At 36.9% G+C, this 13,484-nt stretch overlaps 1 protein-coding gene across 1 annotated transcript in view; it reads left to right on the forward strand.

Annotated features, from left to right (window-relative positions):
* Positions 1-13,484, forward strand: part of LOC148945336 (uncharacterized) — a 39,127-nt gene that overhangs the window by 682 nt on the left and 24,961 nt on the right. Inside the window, exon 2 of the mRNA XM_089099460.1 lies at positions 11,571-12,344. Coding sequence (XP_088955586.1) covers positions 11,612-12,344 — 733 coding nt within the window. The 5' untranslated portion in view covers positions 11,571-11,611. The remainder of the gene's footprint in view (positions 1-11,570; positions 12,345-13,484) is intronic.

Below are 13,484 nucleotides of genomic sequence, written 5' to 3' on the forward strand. Positions count from 1 at the left end.
TTTACAAAATTTAAATGATTGTTTCTGGGGGGTTTAGGGGGCGGGGAAGGTACCTTGGTTAGGTTAGGTTACGTATTTAATATATGCTACGCTTTACTCCCTCCCCCTCTAATGTGCAAATATATAGCCCAAATTTGTTTGTAAACTATTATATATGCACCCTATTTTATTTTATTTCATTAGCATAAACCATTTTGACGGTAAAGTTCTACGAAATCACATTATTGAGTTAGGAATAAAGTGAATACACCATTCGATGCCTTTTTTTATGCTGATTACGAATATAATAAGCATTTATATCGGAAATGAATTTAAGCCCCCCCCCCCCTATATAGGATATACCTAACCTAACCTAACCCAACCCTGAATTGGCCTATATAGGGGGGGGGGCTGAAACTCATTTCTTATAGAAATGCTTATTATATTCGTAATCAGCATAAAAAAGGCATCGAATGGTGTATTCACTTTTGTCCTAACTCAATAATATGATTTCGTAGAACTTTACCCCATTTTGACTTCTTCGCGGTACCCGCAAAATACACAAGTACCGTTTTTTGTACAGCTTAGGGCTACGTCTGGCCCCATTAGGGGGTAAGCTGTTGTCATGCTCGGCTATAGGCTACAAAAACGTTTGTGATATAGCATATGTTTTTTTTCGACCAGCTGTTTCAGCATTATGAACCAACTATTTATGAGAAATTAGCATACGCGGTTAAAGTTAGCCTATTTGTAGGACAGAAATCAGCTAAGAGAGAAAAAAATATATAGTCTACCTATTATTCACCTTCATCTATACTTTGAAGGAAACATTATAGGCTAACCAATAACAAAAAAGTAGTACCATTCGATTCCCAATTCAGCTGTTTCCAAGTTTAGTGGTTGCTGCTGACAATTGTCCCAGCCGTCGGTACAACTTTAGTGGTAAACCGTGGTACTTATGTATTATACGAGAAACACTCGAGAAGTGATGTTTGGTGGGTACAATCCCATTGCATGGGCCTCTCGGCTTAATCACTATAGACTCGGCAATGATAAAACCCGTTTTGACGTCTTAACTGTTATAGAGCAGGCAATGATAGCAAGGTTTTCATTGCGTATACGATATTAAACAGTGGTTTTTTGGAGTTTAGGGGAGGAAAAGGTACCTAGGTTAGGTTAAGTATTTAATATATGGAATGCTTTACCCCCCCCCCCTAAAGTGCAAATATATAGCCCAAATTTATTTCTAAACTATTATATATTCATCCTATTTTATTTCATTAGCATTAACCAAACTTGACTTTTTAGAGAGGCCCATATAATGGGATTGTACCATTTGGTTAATGCTACTGAAGGTTAGCTTATACTTCCAAAGATGTTGCTTCTCGTAAGAGTACAAAGTCTTCTTTGTCCATTGACGCACTGTTTTAGGCAACAACCCCTTATCCTGGAAAAATATAATTGCCTGTTGTTTGGTCCCTGGCGAATCTCAAATCTTAATTTGAACATCCATGGTGAGACACTATATTCTATCACTATACATTGCAAACTAACCGGTTTTCAAGTCATGGTGTCTTCATTGACGTACTATTTTGATTTTGGGCAACAACCCCTTATCCTGGAAAAATATAATTGCCTCCCGGTCCTTGGCAAATCCCAAATCTTAATTTGAACATCCATGGTGAGACACTATATTTTATCACTATACATTGCAAACTAATCATTTTCAAGTCATGGTGTCTTCATTGACGTACTATTTTGATTTTGGGCAACAACCCCTTATCCTGGAAAAATATAATTGCCTTTCGGTCCTTGGCAAATCCCAAATCTTAATTTGAAATCCATGGTGAGACACTATACCAACTACCAACTAGACAGTGAAAACTAACCGGTTATTGTTCTATTTGATCTTCGCGATCCAAATTCTCGAGTCTTTCCCGTATAATACATAAGTACCTAAACCGCTTCTAAGGATACATGTTAGTAAGATAAGTACCATTAGACCATTAATTACCATTAAGTACCAGTAGTACCATTAGATTTCTTATTGTGTGCTCTATCCAAATGTCATGGTCGCTCTTCTCACAATTCCCCCCCCCTGATGATTCCAGATGTAGCCTTAGGGTACATAAAACAGTAACACAAAACACTAAAACAGTGAAATCCTAACTTTATAATATGTATCATGATTCTATTAACCAGATTATCATGTTTTCTTCTATTGTTATCTACATTTTATGTCATATTTAAATGATATTTTTATCCAACGATTTTGCAGGGTGGTTTTCACGGTCAACAATACGACAGACCCATATAAAAAAGACATGGGACAGATCGCAAGATGGTAAACAATAAAGAAAAGTTTATATAGGACTATTTGGGACAATCAGCGGGGGGGGGGGGCATCGTGAGAATAGTGACCTTGGTATTTGGAAACAGTATATAATAAGGAATCCAATGGTGTTACTTTTATTTTATTATCATGTCTTAGAAGTTTTCTACCACTAAGTCGTATCTTATGTTTATACTAATTTTTCATCAACAGTCAATTCATAGTACAAAATGTTTCCAGTATGAAAAAACAGCTTATTTTTGTATACAATCTATGCTTATAATAGTTTCCTATTAGTGGGGTAGAGGCTGAGATACAATTGTCACGGTAGCGACCCTTACATTTAGAAACTGTTAAATTAGAAATCGAATACTATTTTGTTGTCATAGTGTTTCATTCAAAATAGGAATGAAGGTGCACGATTACCCCAAAAATTAATGCAAACGCACAAAATCAGTAAAATTTGATATATAGCCGAGGAACATAAAAAAGACTTTAAGGGTGGAGGGGGCTGATACGAAATTGTGACGGCAGTGATTATTCTATTTGAAAAAAAGCATTGAATGAAAATCGAATAGTATATTTTTTTCGATGTGTTTATCTATTTCAGTACACATTTTATAAACATTTTAAGATTAGGGGAGAGGTGATTCGGTCTCGACCGAGAGGCTTTATGTACGTAACTATGGATGTAGTCCTCAAACTGAATGGTTTCTGAATGAACTCAGTAACTATGTTGTGACGTTAACTTATTCCAGAAATAAATAACTACAATATCTGTATGAAGGGAATAAGGTTTTTGTCTGTACGAATATTTGCTTAATGTACAAAATTATCCGCGATACAACCATATATCTACGCAAATACAAGGCCATGCCCACATAGGGGGGTGTTATGGGGGCTTGAACCCTCCCCGAAATGTTTGTCTGACTCGTAAAAACGTAGCAAAAATGTATATAAACAAATTTTGTGTTTGTTTTTTTAGTTTTTTTGCGTAACCCCCCCCTCCCGAAAATTTTCTTTTTTAGTAAAACCCCCTCCAAAAAAAATCCTGGCTACGGCCTTGCGCAAATATATTTGCAAAATTATCCAGAATACAAGTTGCAGTTTTCCTTCTGTTGCCTAAATAAGCTTAGGCGTGCGTTATTTATTATTTAACTTTCTATTTAATTTTCCAACTTTTAACTTTTTATTTAATACACAACCTATGTTGTAGCATTTCTAGTTAACGATTCTAAGCAAACATTTTGTTACTCTTACAATTTTTGACTAGTCTATTACGCCCCTCTTCCTCGAGAAAATCCTTCAAGTAATGGTGCTAGGGAAATGATCTAATCATTGAAGATCAAGGGCTCTGTACCTGACAAAACTTCTATGGGAGTGGTTCAGCCCCTCAAATCCCCCTAATATATGTCCTAGCTCCCTTAACCTTCTTTGGTTAGGCTCTATGTTTGGTTTCTAAGCGTATTTCTTAGGAGCAGATTTAGATTCAAGAGAGCAAATTGATGGAAAAAATAAGCATTTCTCACAAAAAATGTTCGTCAAAAGTATTAACAGTATGTAGCCACAAAGGTTGACTTTGTCCTTCCCTTCCCAAAAGTGGTGAGCTTAACGGTTTAATAGTTTCTATTCTGACTAGTTTAATAGTTTCTATACATTTCAACTAGGCAAGGCCATCTTCAACCTTCTTTCCTCATAGGGCAAAGTTTCATTTTAAGTCCAGGGAGGTCAAGGCACAGACAAAGACTAAAAATGTAAATCCTAAATATGAGAGTTGGAGTTTGGGGCCTAAACCTCCCCCAAAACACCTGGGAGGGGCTAAGCCGTTACAAAAAGGTTACTTAACAGCCCTTTAAAGTCCATAAATCGATACTGTTTATTACATATTTAAACTTGATAAAATCGAAGATCTATAGCTCCAGCCAGCCCCTCGAACATTAAACTGGACGCCCATGGGCATAAATGTCAAGTATCCAGCTAAATGGCGTTTTCTACAGTATTTTGTTGAAGTACGAATTTGTTAAGGTTCAAAGAAACAATCTAAAACAAAACAGATGGCAGAGTGGGTATCGTGAGGCTAGGCTCTCAGCAAGAGATGAAAATTTCTTGAATATCCAAGTAGGGTCAAATGCGAGCAAGGTTGAGGACTCATTGTCAACCCTATCAGTTTTAACACGAATGTGTTGTTTAAATGTGTTTGTTAAAACTGTGGCTCATCGCTACACGTGGTCACTACCAACGCATAGAAAGCTAAATAACAATAGTAATTAAAATAGTATTACCTTAACTGCTATTGCATTTGCCCGCAAGATAAGGTGGAAAAATCCTCGTTATTACAACCTGTTTTTAATGAGCTGAGGATTTCTAACTGGACGGCGAGTTGATAGAGACTATTCCCTAAGGGACTCTGGGAATAGAAAACAAGTTGTTAGGCTCTGCTTTGACCCCATTCAGTTTTTGGGGTTCAGATATCTACAATTTTTGGGTGCGTTTACAGTTTTCTCATGTGGCTAGCCAAAGTAGTGAAAACGGGATTCATACCATTGGAATTGATTAGTTTTAATCTCATAAAACGAGGTCTTTATATAGGGACCATAAAAGGAGGTCTCCATATTGATTAGACAACTACGCAGGAGGTGAACATATTGTGTTTTGAACAAACGCAATGCAAATGAGATACCAAGTAACATCCATGTACGGAAGGGGGGATTTGGGGTCTCACCTCCATGATATCTCGAGGTTGCCACAGTTTTTATCATTTTATCTACACATCTAAGATATTTTCAGTTTTTTGTTTTCACCCTGGTCCTTGGAATGAAATCCCACTTGTCTGTCTGCCGCATGGGGTCACATCATGTATGACTATACTTGCACTGAGTTGTTACGAAATGTTTTTTTTCGTAGTAAATTACAAGGTCTTTGATTTATATCTTAGCCCTTTGCTATGAAGAAAACATTTGAAACTATTTAGGTTTTTCCTTGTCGATTGTAATCTAGCCACACCCCTTTAAGACGTTCGAAATATCGTTTTTTCTCATGCCAGGAAGACGCCAATCCAAACTATTTGCAACTTTTTGAAACAGTTGTATATCAAGTCTGCTTTGACGAAGTGATGGGGCTCAGTCTTTGGGCCCTTATTCCCAAAATATAGAAGATGTTTTAAACTACTTTGAATTATATAATAGATATTGAGGTCAAGCATGTATTCAGGAGGTTTTTTTCTGAAAATTTCTTAAATAGATTCTATATAATTCGTTTTTTTTACGTTTTTTAATCCCCCCCCTCCAAAGAAAATCCTGCTTACATGCCTGATCAAGGTTTTGCAAATGATCCTACTTTTTGACACCACTTTAAATTTACCTGTGTTTTACATTATTCAGTGCCATTTTAATACGCTTGGAGGTATTTTGGTTGAATCCAATATTCAAAATAACCATCTAGAAGCATGGTATCCACAAATTTCTGGTTGGCTGAACAGGGGTCTAGCCAGAACTTTTTTGGAGAGGTCTAACGCTCTTTACGATGGGTTCAATGAAGAAAATGTTTGTTTTTCACTGTTCACAAGCCAATTTGAGCAAGTTCGGAAACATAATGAGATCGTTCATTGTTCGTTTCGATTTTAGTGGACCAATCATCCTGATAAATTTCTAGGACAGTCTTCTGGTTTTTGCTATTTACATGCTTGAGTATGAATGGTGTTCTTATATGTATTTATAATGGTGTTGACAAATGATAAACAAACTATTCACAATACATAAAGTTTTCAGTAATGTTTACATGGCACCTTAGCCTTTGATAGTCACTCTCTTATTTATGCAACTTCTGTTGGTTTGAAGTTAAACTTTATTGTTCGTTTTAATTTCAGTTCCTATCAGTGGCGGATCCAGGGGTCGGAGACACCCCGGTCCACAAGATTTTTGGTGCCCTCATTCCTTGTTTTTTTCTGTTTTTCACTTTTAAATAAATTTGCCAATTTGGTCAATTATTGGCACCCTTGTCCCATTCCCCCCCCCCCCCTAAGATTTGCTTCCGATCATAGGGTACAATCAGGGATCCAATCACAAGGATGTACACAGACTATCGACGTTTTGCACCAGGATGCGAGGCGCTGGTCAACTCGCACTAAGGGGCTGTTGGACAAAAGTCGGGACTTCAAATATTCGATAGATTTACTTGGGATTAGTAGCCTCTATAGTAGCTTGCCGGGGAAGTGACAAGAATTCGAATGTCCTGAGATTCGCTTGGATCTTGATGTACAGGTACCTAGATCCAAAGAGACTTTCTTCGATAAATGTTAGACCACTGACTTTCTCAGTCCAAGTGCCAGCAATTTTCAAAGGTTAGGGTATCTTCGGCTTTTAAAACTTTGAAGCCAGCTAGTGTCTCAACTGAGAAATGCCAGCGGTAAAAAATTCCTGCTGAAAGTCTGCTAAACTGTAGCCATGTGTCCATCAAATTTCAAGCGGATTCAAGAACTAATGCAGAAGAGGAGCGCAGATTTGGCGTAAGTTGCTGAAAATTCGTCCCCCTGTCCCAGAGATTTCCAGGGATCTGGAGCACTTCTAAAAAGTTAGAAAAGATGTGTACGCCTTAGAGAAGTGAAACATACTGGAAATTTGCATACCTTTCTGTTGAAAAGTTGGCGACGGGGTTGGTGTCTGTGGGGTATTATTCTATTATATCTGCTGGCGTCAATTCGCAGAAATGTTGGGGAGGGGGCAAAATGCATTTTTCAAATCTAGGAAGGGAGGGGGTCTAATTTTAACATTTTTCACAATGAAAAGTACCAAAACAAAGGTATTGTTCAAAACCTAAGGAGCAAATTCTCCCCCCCCCCAACCAATTGATTCCTCTGTATACTACCTATGACGCACGTACAAAGGAATTTTTCAGGAGGGGGGGCGCCCAGTTACAAATCAAATTTGATATCCTATTACTATTCCAGTTCAAATGAAATAGCCTACAATATGTCTACATTATTGCTAGAAAGTTTTGTGTGGATGGAAAGTCCAAGTGTGTGTTTATGTAAATTTCATGAAGTCTGTACCTCTGGGAGTTACCTTTATATTCGTTATTAGCTTGTTTTGATTTTATAGGGCCAACTTGCTCCAAAATGATACTTCCACGGTATTGACTTGCGTCCGTAACAATAATTTGGAACAAGTAATCTCTGTCTTAAATATAAGACATTAACGCTTCCTTATCTCGATGGTTTAGCTATTAGGAGAGATCTGCATTTGATATAAATTCGAAGAAATGGGTTTAAAATCTCCACATCGCAACACATTAAAATGCATAAGTAACATGACAATACCTGTACTAAGATGGCAGCTTAGATTTCTCCTGTCCGGCGCCTTTGTTTTGCTTTCAGGTGCTGAACTGGTTTTGGAAGCCTGATTTTAAATCAATTTGCTGACTCGATCAACTGAACTTGCTAGTAGGTCTATCTGTGACTACTTGAACAACCTGATAAGGAAAATTCTTGTTGTTTATTTTATTATAAAGTACGGTCCATTTTGAGTACAAACGGCGCGTGCCTGAACAGTGGGAGTTGCACACACTGAAATTATTAATCTCAAAATTTATCTGGCATTTTTTGCTTGGAGAATCAAATTATGCTTACCCTTAAGAGTGCACCAGACGACCGTTCACAATCAAAATACTTTAATGTGAACTATAACCTGTGAACGTTTCCGTTCGACTAGATCGAAAACTATCTTATATATTTTATTCTAAAAAAAACGAATATGCTAAATCAGTAGTTGCGTTCGTGCGTCAAATTCACTTACAAGGAAGAAAATGAAATCTCAATTTGGCGGTATTGGGATAGAAAAACTTCAGTGGGATATTCTAAAAATATGGATGGTGATCATTGAAATTTGTTATTGGACCCTTTAACAGTGTTTTCAATCAGGGGGGGGGGGAGAAGGCATGTGTTCCTAATATATTTTTTACTCTCCCGCTCAAAATTTTGGAAAACAGCTTTTATTTGGTTTTATTCAATGAAAAGTGCTTTTTTGGTATTTTCATTGAAAAAGTTAAAAAATGAAAAATTTTACCGCTTCCTTTTGATTTTGAAAAATAAGTCCCCACTCCCTCTAATTTTCCTTGAATTGACACTACTCGTCAAAAAAGGAAAATTTAATATCACTTATGGAGTATAATGTTCACACCTGAAAATATGCATAGTATGCACTAGAGCAGGAGATATGTACTTATTCCCAAGACCAAAGGATGTATCAATTCGCTTTTCATTAGCTAGAGAGATTCATGTACGTTTTTTTCGATTGGCTGCTCTTATTCCTTAACAAGTTGGCTTCTCGAAAGTCTATGGATGGTCTATTCATTAAGAAATATTGTTGGTTTACCCTAGTTTTAGAGGAACCAAATCGTAAAGCAATGCCCATTGACTGCATTTGCAGGGATGTGTTTATGTCAGGTAGTCCAGGAAATTCATGCCTGGAAATTCAGTAGTCCTATCATGGCTTTCGTCGAAAGAATTCACTTTCAGGAATCATGTACACTAGTTTACACTTGCTAAGCGAAGCGGATGTGTTCTAAGCGTGGCGAAAAGTAAGCCAAGCGAGGGGGGGCTAAGCGGGATACGTGGTGTTCGGACATTTACACCAGGTGATGGAAAGTGAGCGCCCCTCGACTTACGCGCGTCTCAAATTCTTTTATGATTTGCAAATAATTATACGCGTCTCACACAATAAAATTAGATTTCCTTTGGTATGGGGGAGGTTATTTTCCCCTCCTTTTTTGGGGAAGCTTTTTATTTCAAAGGTTTTATGCACTGCATTGCGAGATAGTGTAGCCTCTGAATCTGGGAGGTCATACAATTAGCTTTTCCATAGTTATAAACCAATTGACTTCTCAAAATTATTCCTTGATGGAATTTTATCTTTTTCAGTCCCAAGACTTTATTTTAAGGCTGAGTAGGGCGGAAATCGGCACTTTGCTTTTTCCCAATCTCTTGTTACTGAAGAAGAGAACCAAAACTTATTATTTCCGTTTCAGTGCGCCCTCTCGATGCTCTACAGCAACTGGTTCAGTATGACCGTCCTCGGGACCCCTCCCCTTTTTCATTTATATAAATAGCTATCAATAACCTTGGCGGTTTGGTAAAATCCAAATTTTATAATTTCGTAGATAGCACCTTGAAACCTCACATCTAGGGTTTTCAGACAGTTGAATTGCTTCGTGTAATTATCATCAAAATGACACCCCTTATTTGGAGAGTATCCATCTTTTTCTAGTTCTATACATTTTCTTGTAATATTGACTTGGGTGAATTCAAAATTAATTAATTGTGTATACTTGGAATAAAAATAAAGAGGAGGTTCCTTTGATTTACAAATTGTCTTGTAAATCCTGTTTGTACCATGGACAGTTTAATGTCCCTATTTTGCGCGTTGATCGACTGTGTGTCTTTACCACTGTATATAAGCTATATACTGTATTATCACGACTCAGTAATATTTGGCTACTACAACAATCTGCGCGTGTATAAAAACTCCGCCCATATCCTCGTCCATCAACAATTAAGTGTATATTACCCTAGAACACATATTTTGCCAAAAACTCTCAAAATGCCTTTGAAACCAACTCAAGACTTTCAAACCTACTTGTAATTTCCGAAAACAACTAGTAACAACATTACACTACTAATTACCGATTGTTATATATGTATTGGAATAAATTAATTTAAAATCAGATTCTTTAAAATTTAGTGTTACAAAGGTGGAGTCAAGTTTCGAGTTCAAGAGAAATCTGACTTGTCTACCCGTGAAAAATTCTAATGTCGCTTATGTTTCTACGTTCTCCAGAGCTCTTGCATCTTGGTCCTGCTTTGTATAATGGTTGAGATAGGGAATGATTGTACTGTAAAAATGTATATACAGTGGTCTGTACACAGTTGCCTGAAGTTTGTATTAATATTTGAACGAATTACACTTAAAGAGGTTCGAAAGAACCTCTTCAAAGAGGTCCGAAAGGGGCACTAGAACTCAAAATTTCTCTTCGAATTTCGCTTTTCTTTATTTGCTATGATGTTTTAAACAGACCCTTCCTAGGAAAATGCCCTTCTGCAACCAGTCTTTTCTGCACAAAACTTATTGGGGGGAGGGGGGGAAACAACAAACTGAAAAAATCATACGAACCGCTTGGAACTCATGATAAATTATTGAAACAGTGATAAAATCCCGAGATCTTGATTGTGATTTTGGGTCTGAAGCCTCCCCATTCTGCGTAGGCAATGATTCTCAAGAAAAACACCAAATTCCTTACATCGCGTGATAGAAAGCTAAAACCCTCTCAATATGGTTCTCACTGCTGAATTTGATGGTGTTATCTCAAACAGTTCGTTAACATGCATCATTCCCGCTTCAAGATATAACTAAAACGCTAAAAACGGAGATAGTGAAAACAATAGTTTTCCCCAAGATTGCACCATTTGTAATAATACTTCCCGGTTTTTGATAGCTTATGCAAATGCAGTTGATCTTAAAAAGTAAACATATTCATAGGTTCTAGAAGGGAAAAAACCTGGCAAAATTACATGCAAAAACTAGGATTATGTGACTGTAAAAACCTTTACATATCAAGAGAGGGGCCGAAGGCCCTCTTTCCCTGTGCATGCCAGACTATAATGCAATACTTTAGAGTAGAGTGTGGGACAGGAGGATGATAGGCAACTTTAGAGTAACCACTTTTCTTTTGAAAATCTATTTTAAATTAAAATGACCATATCTTCTAGGAGTTCTGTGATGTACAGCTTTTTTGTAATACCACTTTTCTTTTGAAAATCTTATTTTAAAGTAAAATGACCATATTTTCTAGGAGTCATGTCATGTACAGCTTTTTTGTGATGCTACTTTTCTTTTGAAAATCTATTTTAAAGTATAATGACCATATTTTCTAGGAGTTCTGTGATGTACAGCTTTTTTGTGATACCACTTTTCTTTTGAAAATCTATTTTAAAGTAAAATGACCACATCTTTTAGGAGTTCTGTGATGTAGGCTGCAGCTTTTTTGTAAGACCACTTTTCTGGTGAAAATCTTTTAAAGTAAAATGACCACATTTTTTAGGAGTTCTGTGATGTAGGCTGCAGCTTTTTTGTGATACCACTTTTCTTTTGAAAATCTATTTTAAAGTAAAATGACCATATTTTCCAGGAGTTATGTGATATACAGCATTTTTAAGATACCGCTTTTCTTTTAAAAATCCATTTTAAATTAAAGTGACTATATTTTCTAGGAATTCTGTGATATACAGCGAAGCATGAAACTTATGGTGAAATGACATCAGAAAACGCCCGAAGCCCCAAAACTGTTCTTCCTGATGATGGTAGACACATCGAAGCAAGTTTAAATTGTGACGAATGTGGTGTAGCATTTGAAAGTGTCCAATCATTAGAAGTTCATCGTCATTATCATCAAGGCAACCTGTTGAGTCGCTGGGCATTAGAGCATGGTCCACCCACCTATTCAAATGGACCCGAAGATAGACAGAATAGCTTTGACACTAGATTAAATTCATATCATACTCATCAGAATTTTCAACAGCACCAAAATGGCCTCATGTCAAACGGGGCCAATTTTCCTTGTGATCGGTGTGGAGTTATTCTACCTACGCCGTACGCTCTGTCAGACCATATTAACATTATGCATAGAGAAGTAAATGAGGGTTATAGCATACACCCTCCTCCTATTCGTGAAATGCCAGACTCTTCGTCTGAAATATTAGATCTAGACTCACAAAGAGTTCATGTGTATCAGCCGGGACAGGCACCACCTCCTTTAATCTCGCTGGGGCAAAATTATCAAAATCCAAGTGCCACCTCTGGGAGCTCTTATGGCTCATCAGCATGGATATCTTCGCAGTTTTGTGTACCAACACCTCAACCACCGAGTAGTTTTTCTCCAGTGGTTGGATATCCTTCAAACCAAACCGGTGTTATGTTAGGTCCTCAAATGCAACATCCAAACCAACAACCTCCGAGGTGGATGCAGCCTAGTCAAGGACATAGAGGTAAGCTATTTGAAACTTAATTTTGCTGTAAAATGCCACATTTAGCAATTTTAAAACCAAAATCTGTAAAGTTAAGGCAAATTTGTATCATTTACAACAATTTTTCATCTATCCTTGTATGATATGACGGGTACAATTTGAAAAGTCGATGATGGAAAACGGGGTTCAAAATTCCCCGGGTAGTTCAGTTAAGTGTTTATTTTGCGTTTGGGATTTTGAAAACGGTCCTGTGTATGCAAGCTTATTTTATATTCTATTTTATTTCCCCTTGCATATATTTAAGCTTTAAATTATACTACAACATGTAGTTCCTTTTCTACTGTTGTTTTATTCTATTACTCTTTATTTGTTCTTTGTTCTGTCTTCTTTCTTAGTTGCTCAATTATTTAAGCTCTTAGGAGTAGCACTGAGATATTTTATGCTTCTATATTTCTATACTTCTATAATTTTCAATTCTATATTTCTCTGTTATGAGAACTGAACGAACTATACCTAAAATCAGTGGCGCAATTTCATCAAAATCCAGGGGGAGGGGCAAAGTTGGAGCTAATTTTCCCAAATCAATTGAAAATTACAGTAAAAACTAAAAATAAACCATTTGGTACCATAAAGGTGCTATTTAGTGCTATAAAGGTACTTTAGGTACTGGCAAACTGAGGTCTGAGAAGGGCAGTTGCCCCCCTGCCCCATAGTGAACTACATCCCTATCTAAAATACAGGTAATTATAAATCAAATAAACATTGAAATGTTGAGTAACTGCCTCTAAGTTCTCCTCTTCTGTACATACTTGAGTAATGTGCATTTTGACATTCAGTGAAACCTTTCAACCTAGTCTTATCCTTACAAGTGAAAAATTTGAGATCAGTGGCCAAAATATACTTAGGCTACTTACTCTTACTTGAAACAGAATATGCTCTTTCAGCCCGAGTCTGACGACAATTGTTACGTTGCAGTCGACAGCCAGTCAAACAGTTCGTGGTAACGAACTGTAAGTAAGGAGCGACCCGGCTCAATAGTAACTGAAACTCTAAAAAATGGGATTTTGACACCAATAGCTACATCAAAAGAATCAAATATTAATACTGATTTCAAATATATAAGTTTCCTCAAGTTTAGTCCTACCCATCAAAAGTTACGCG

The sequence above is a fragment of the Artemia sp. Qi Xiang Cuo genome, chromosome 13 (genome assembly GCF_049724085.1).
Source record: "Artemia sp. Qi Xiang Cuo chromosome 13, ASM4972408v1, whole genome shotgun sequence".
Lineage (NCBI taxonomy): Eukaryota > Metazoa > Arthropoda > Branchiopoda > Anostraca > Artemiidae > Artemia > Artemia sp. Qi Xiang Cuo.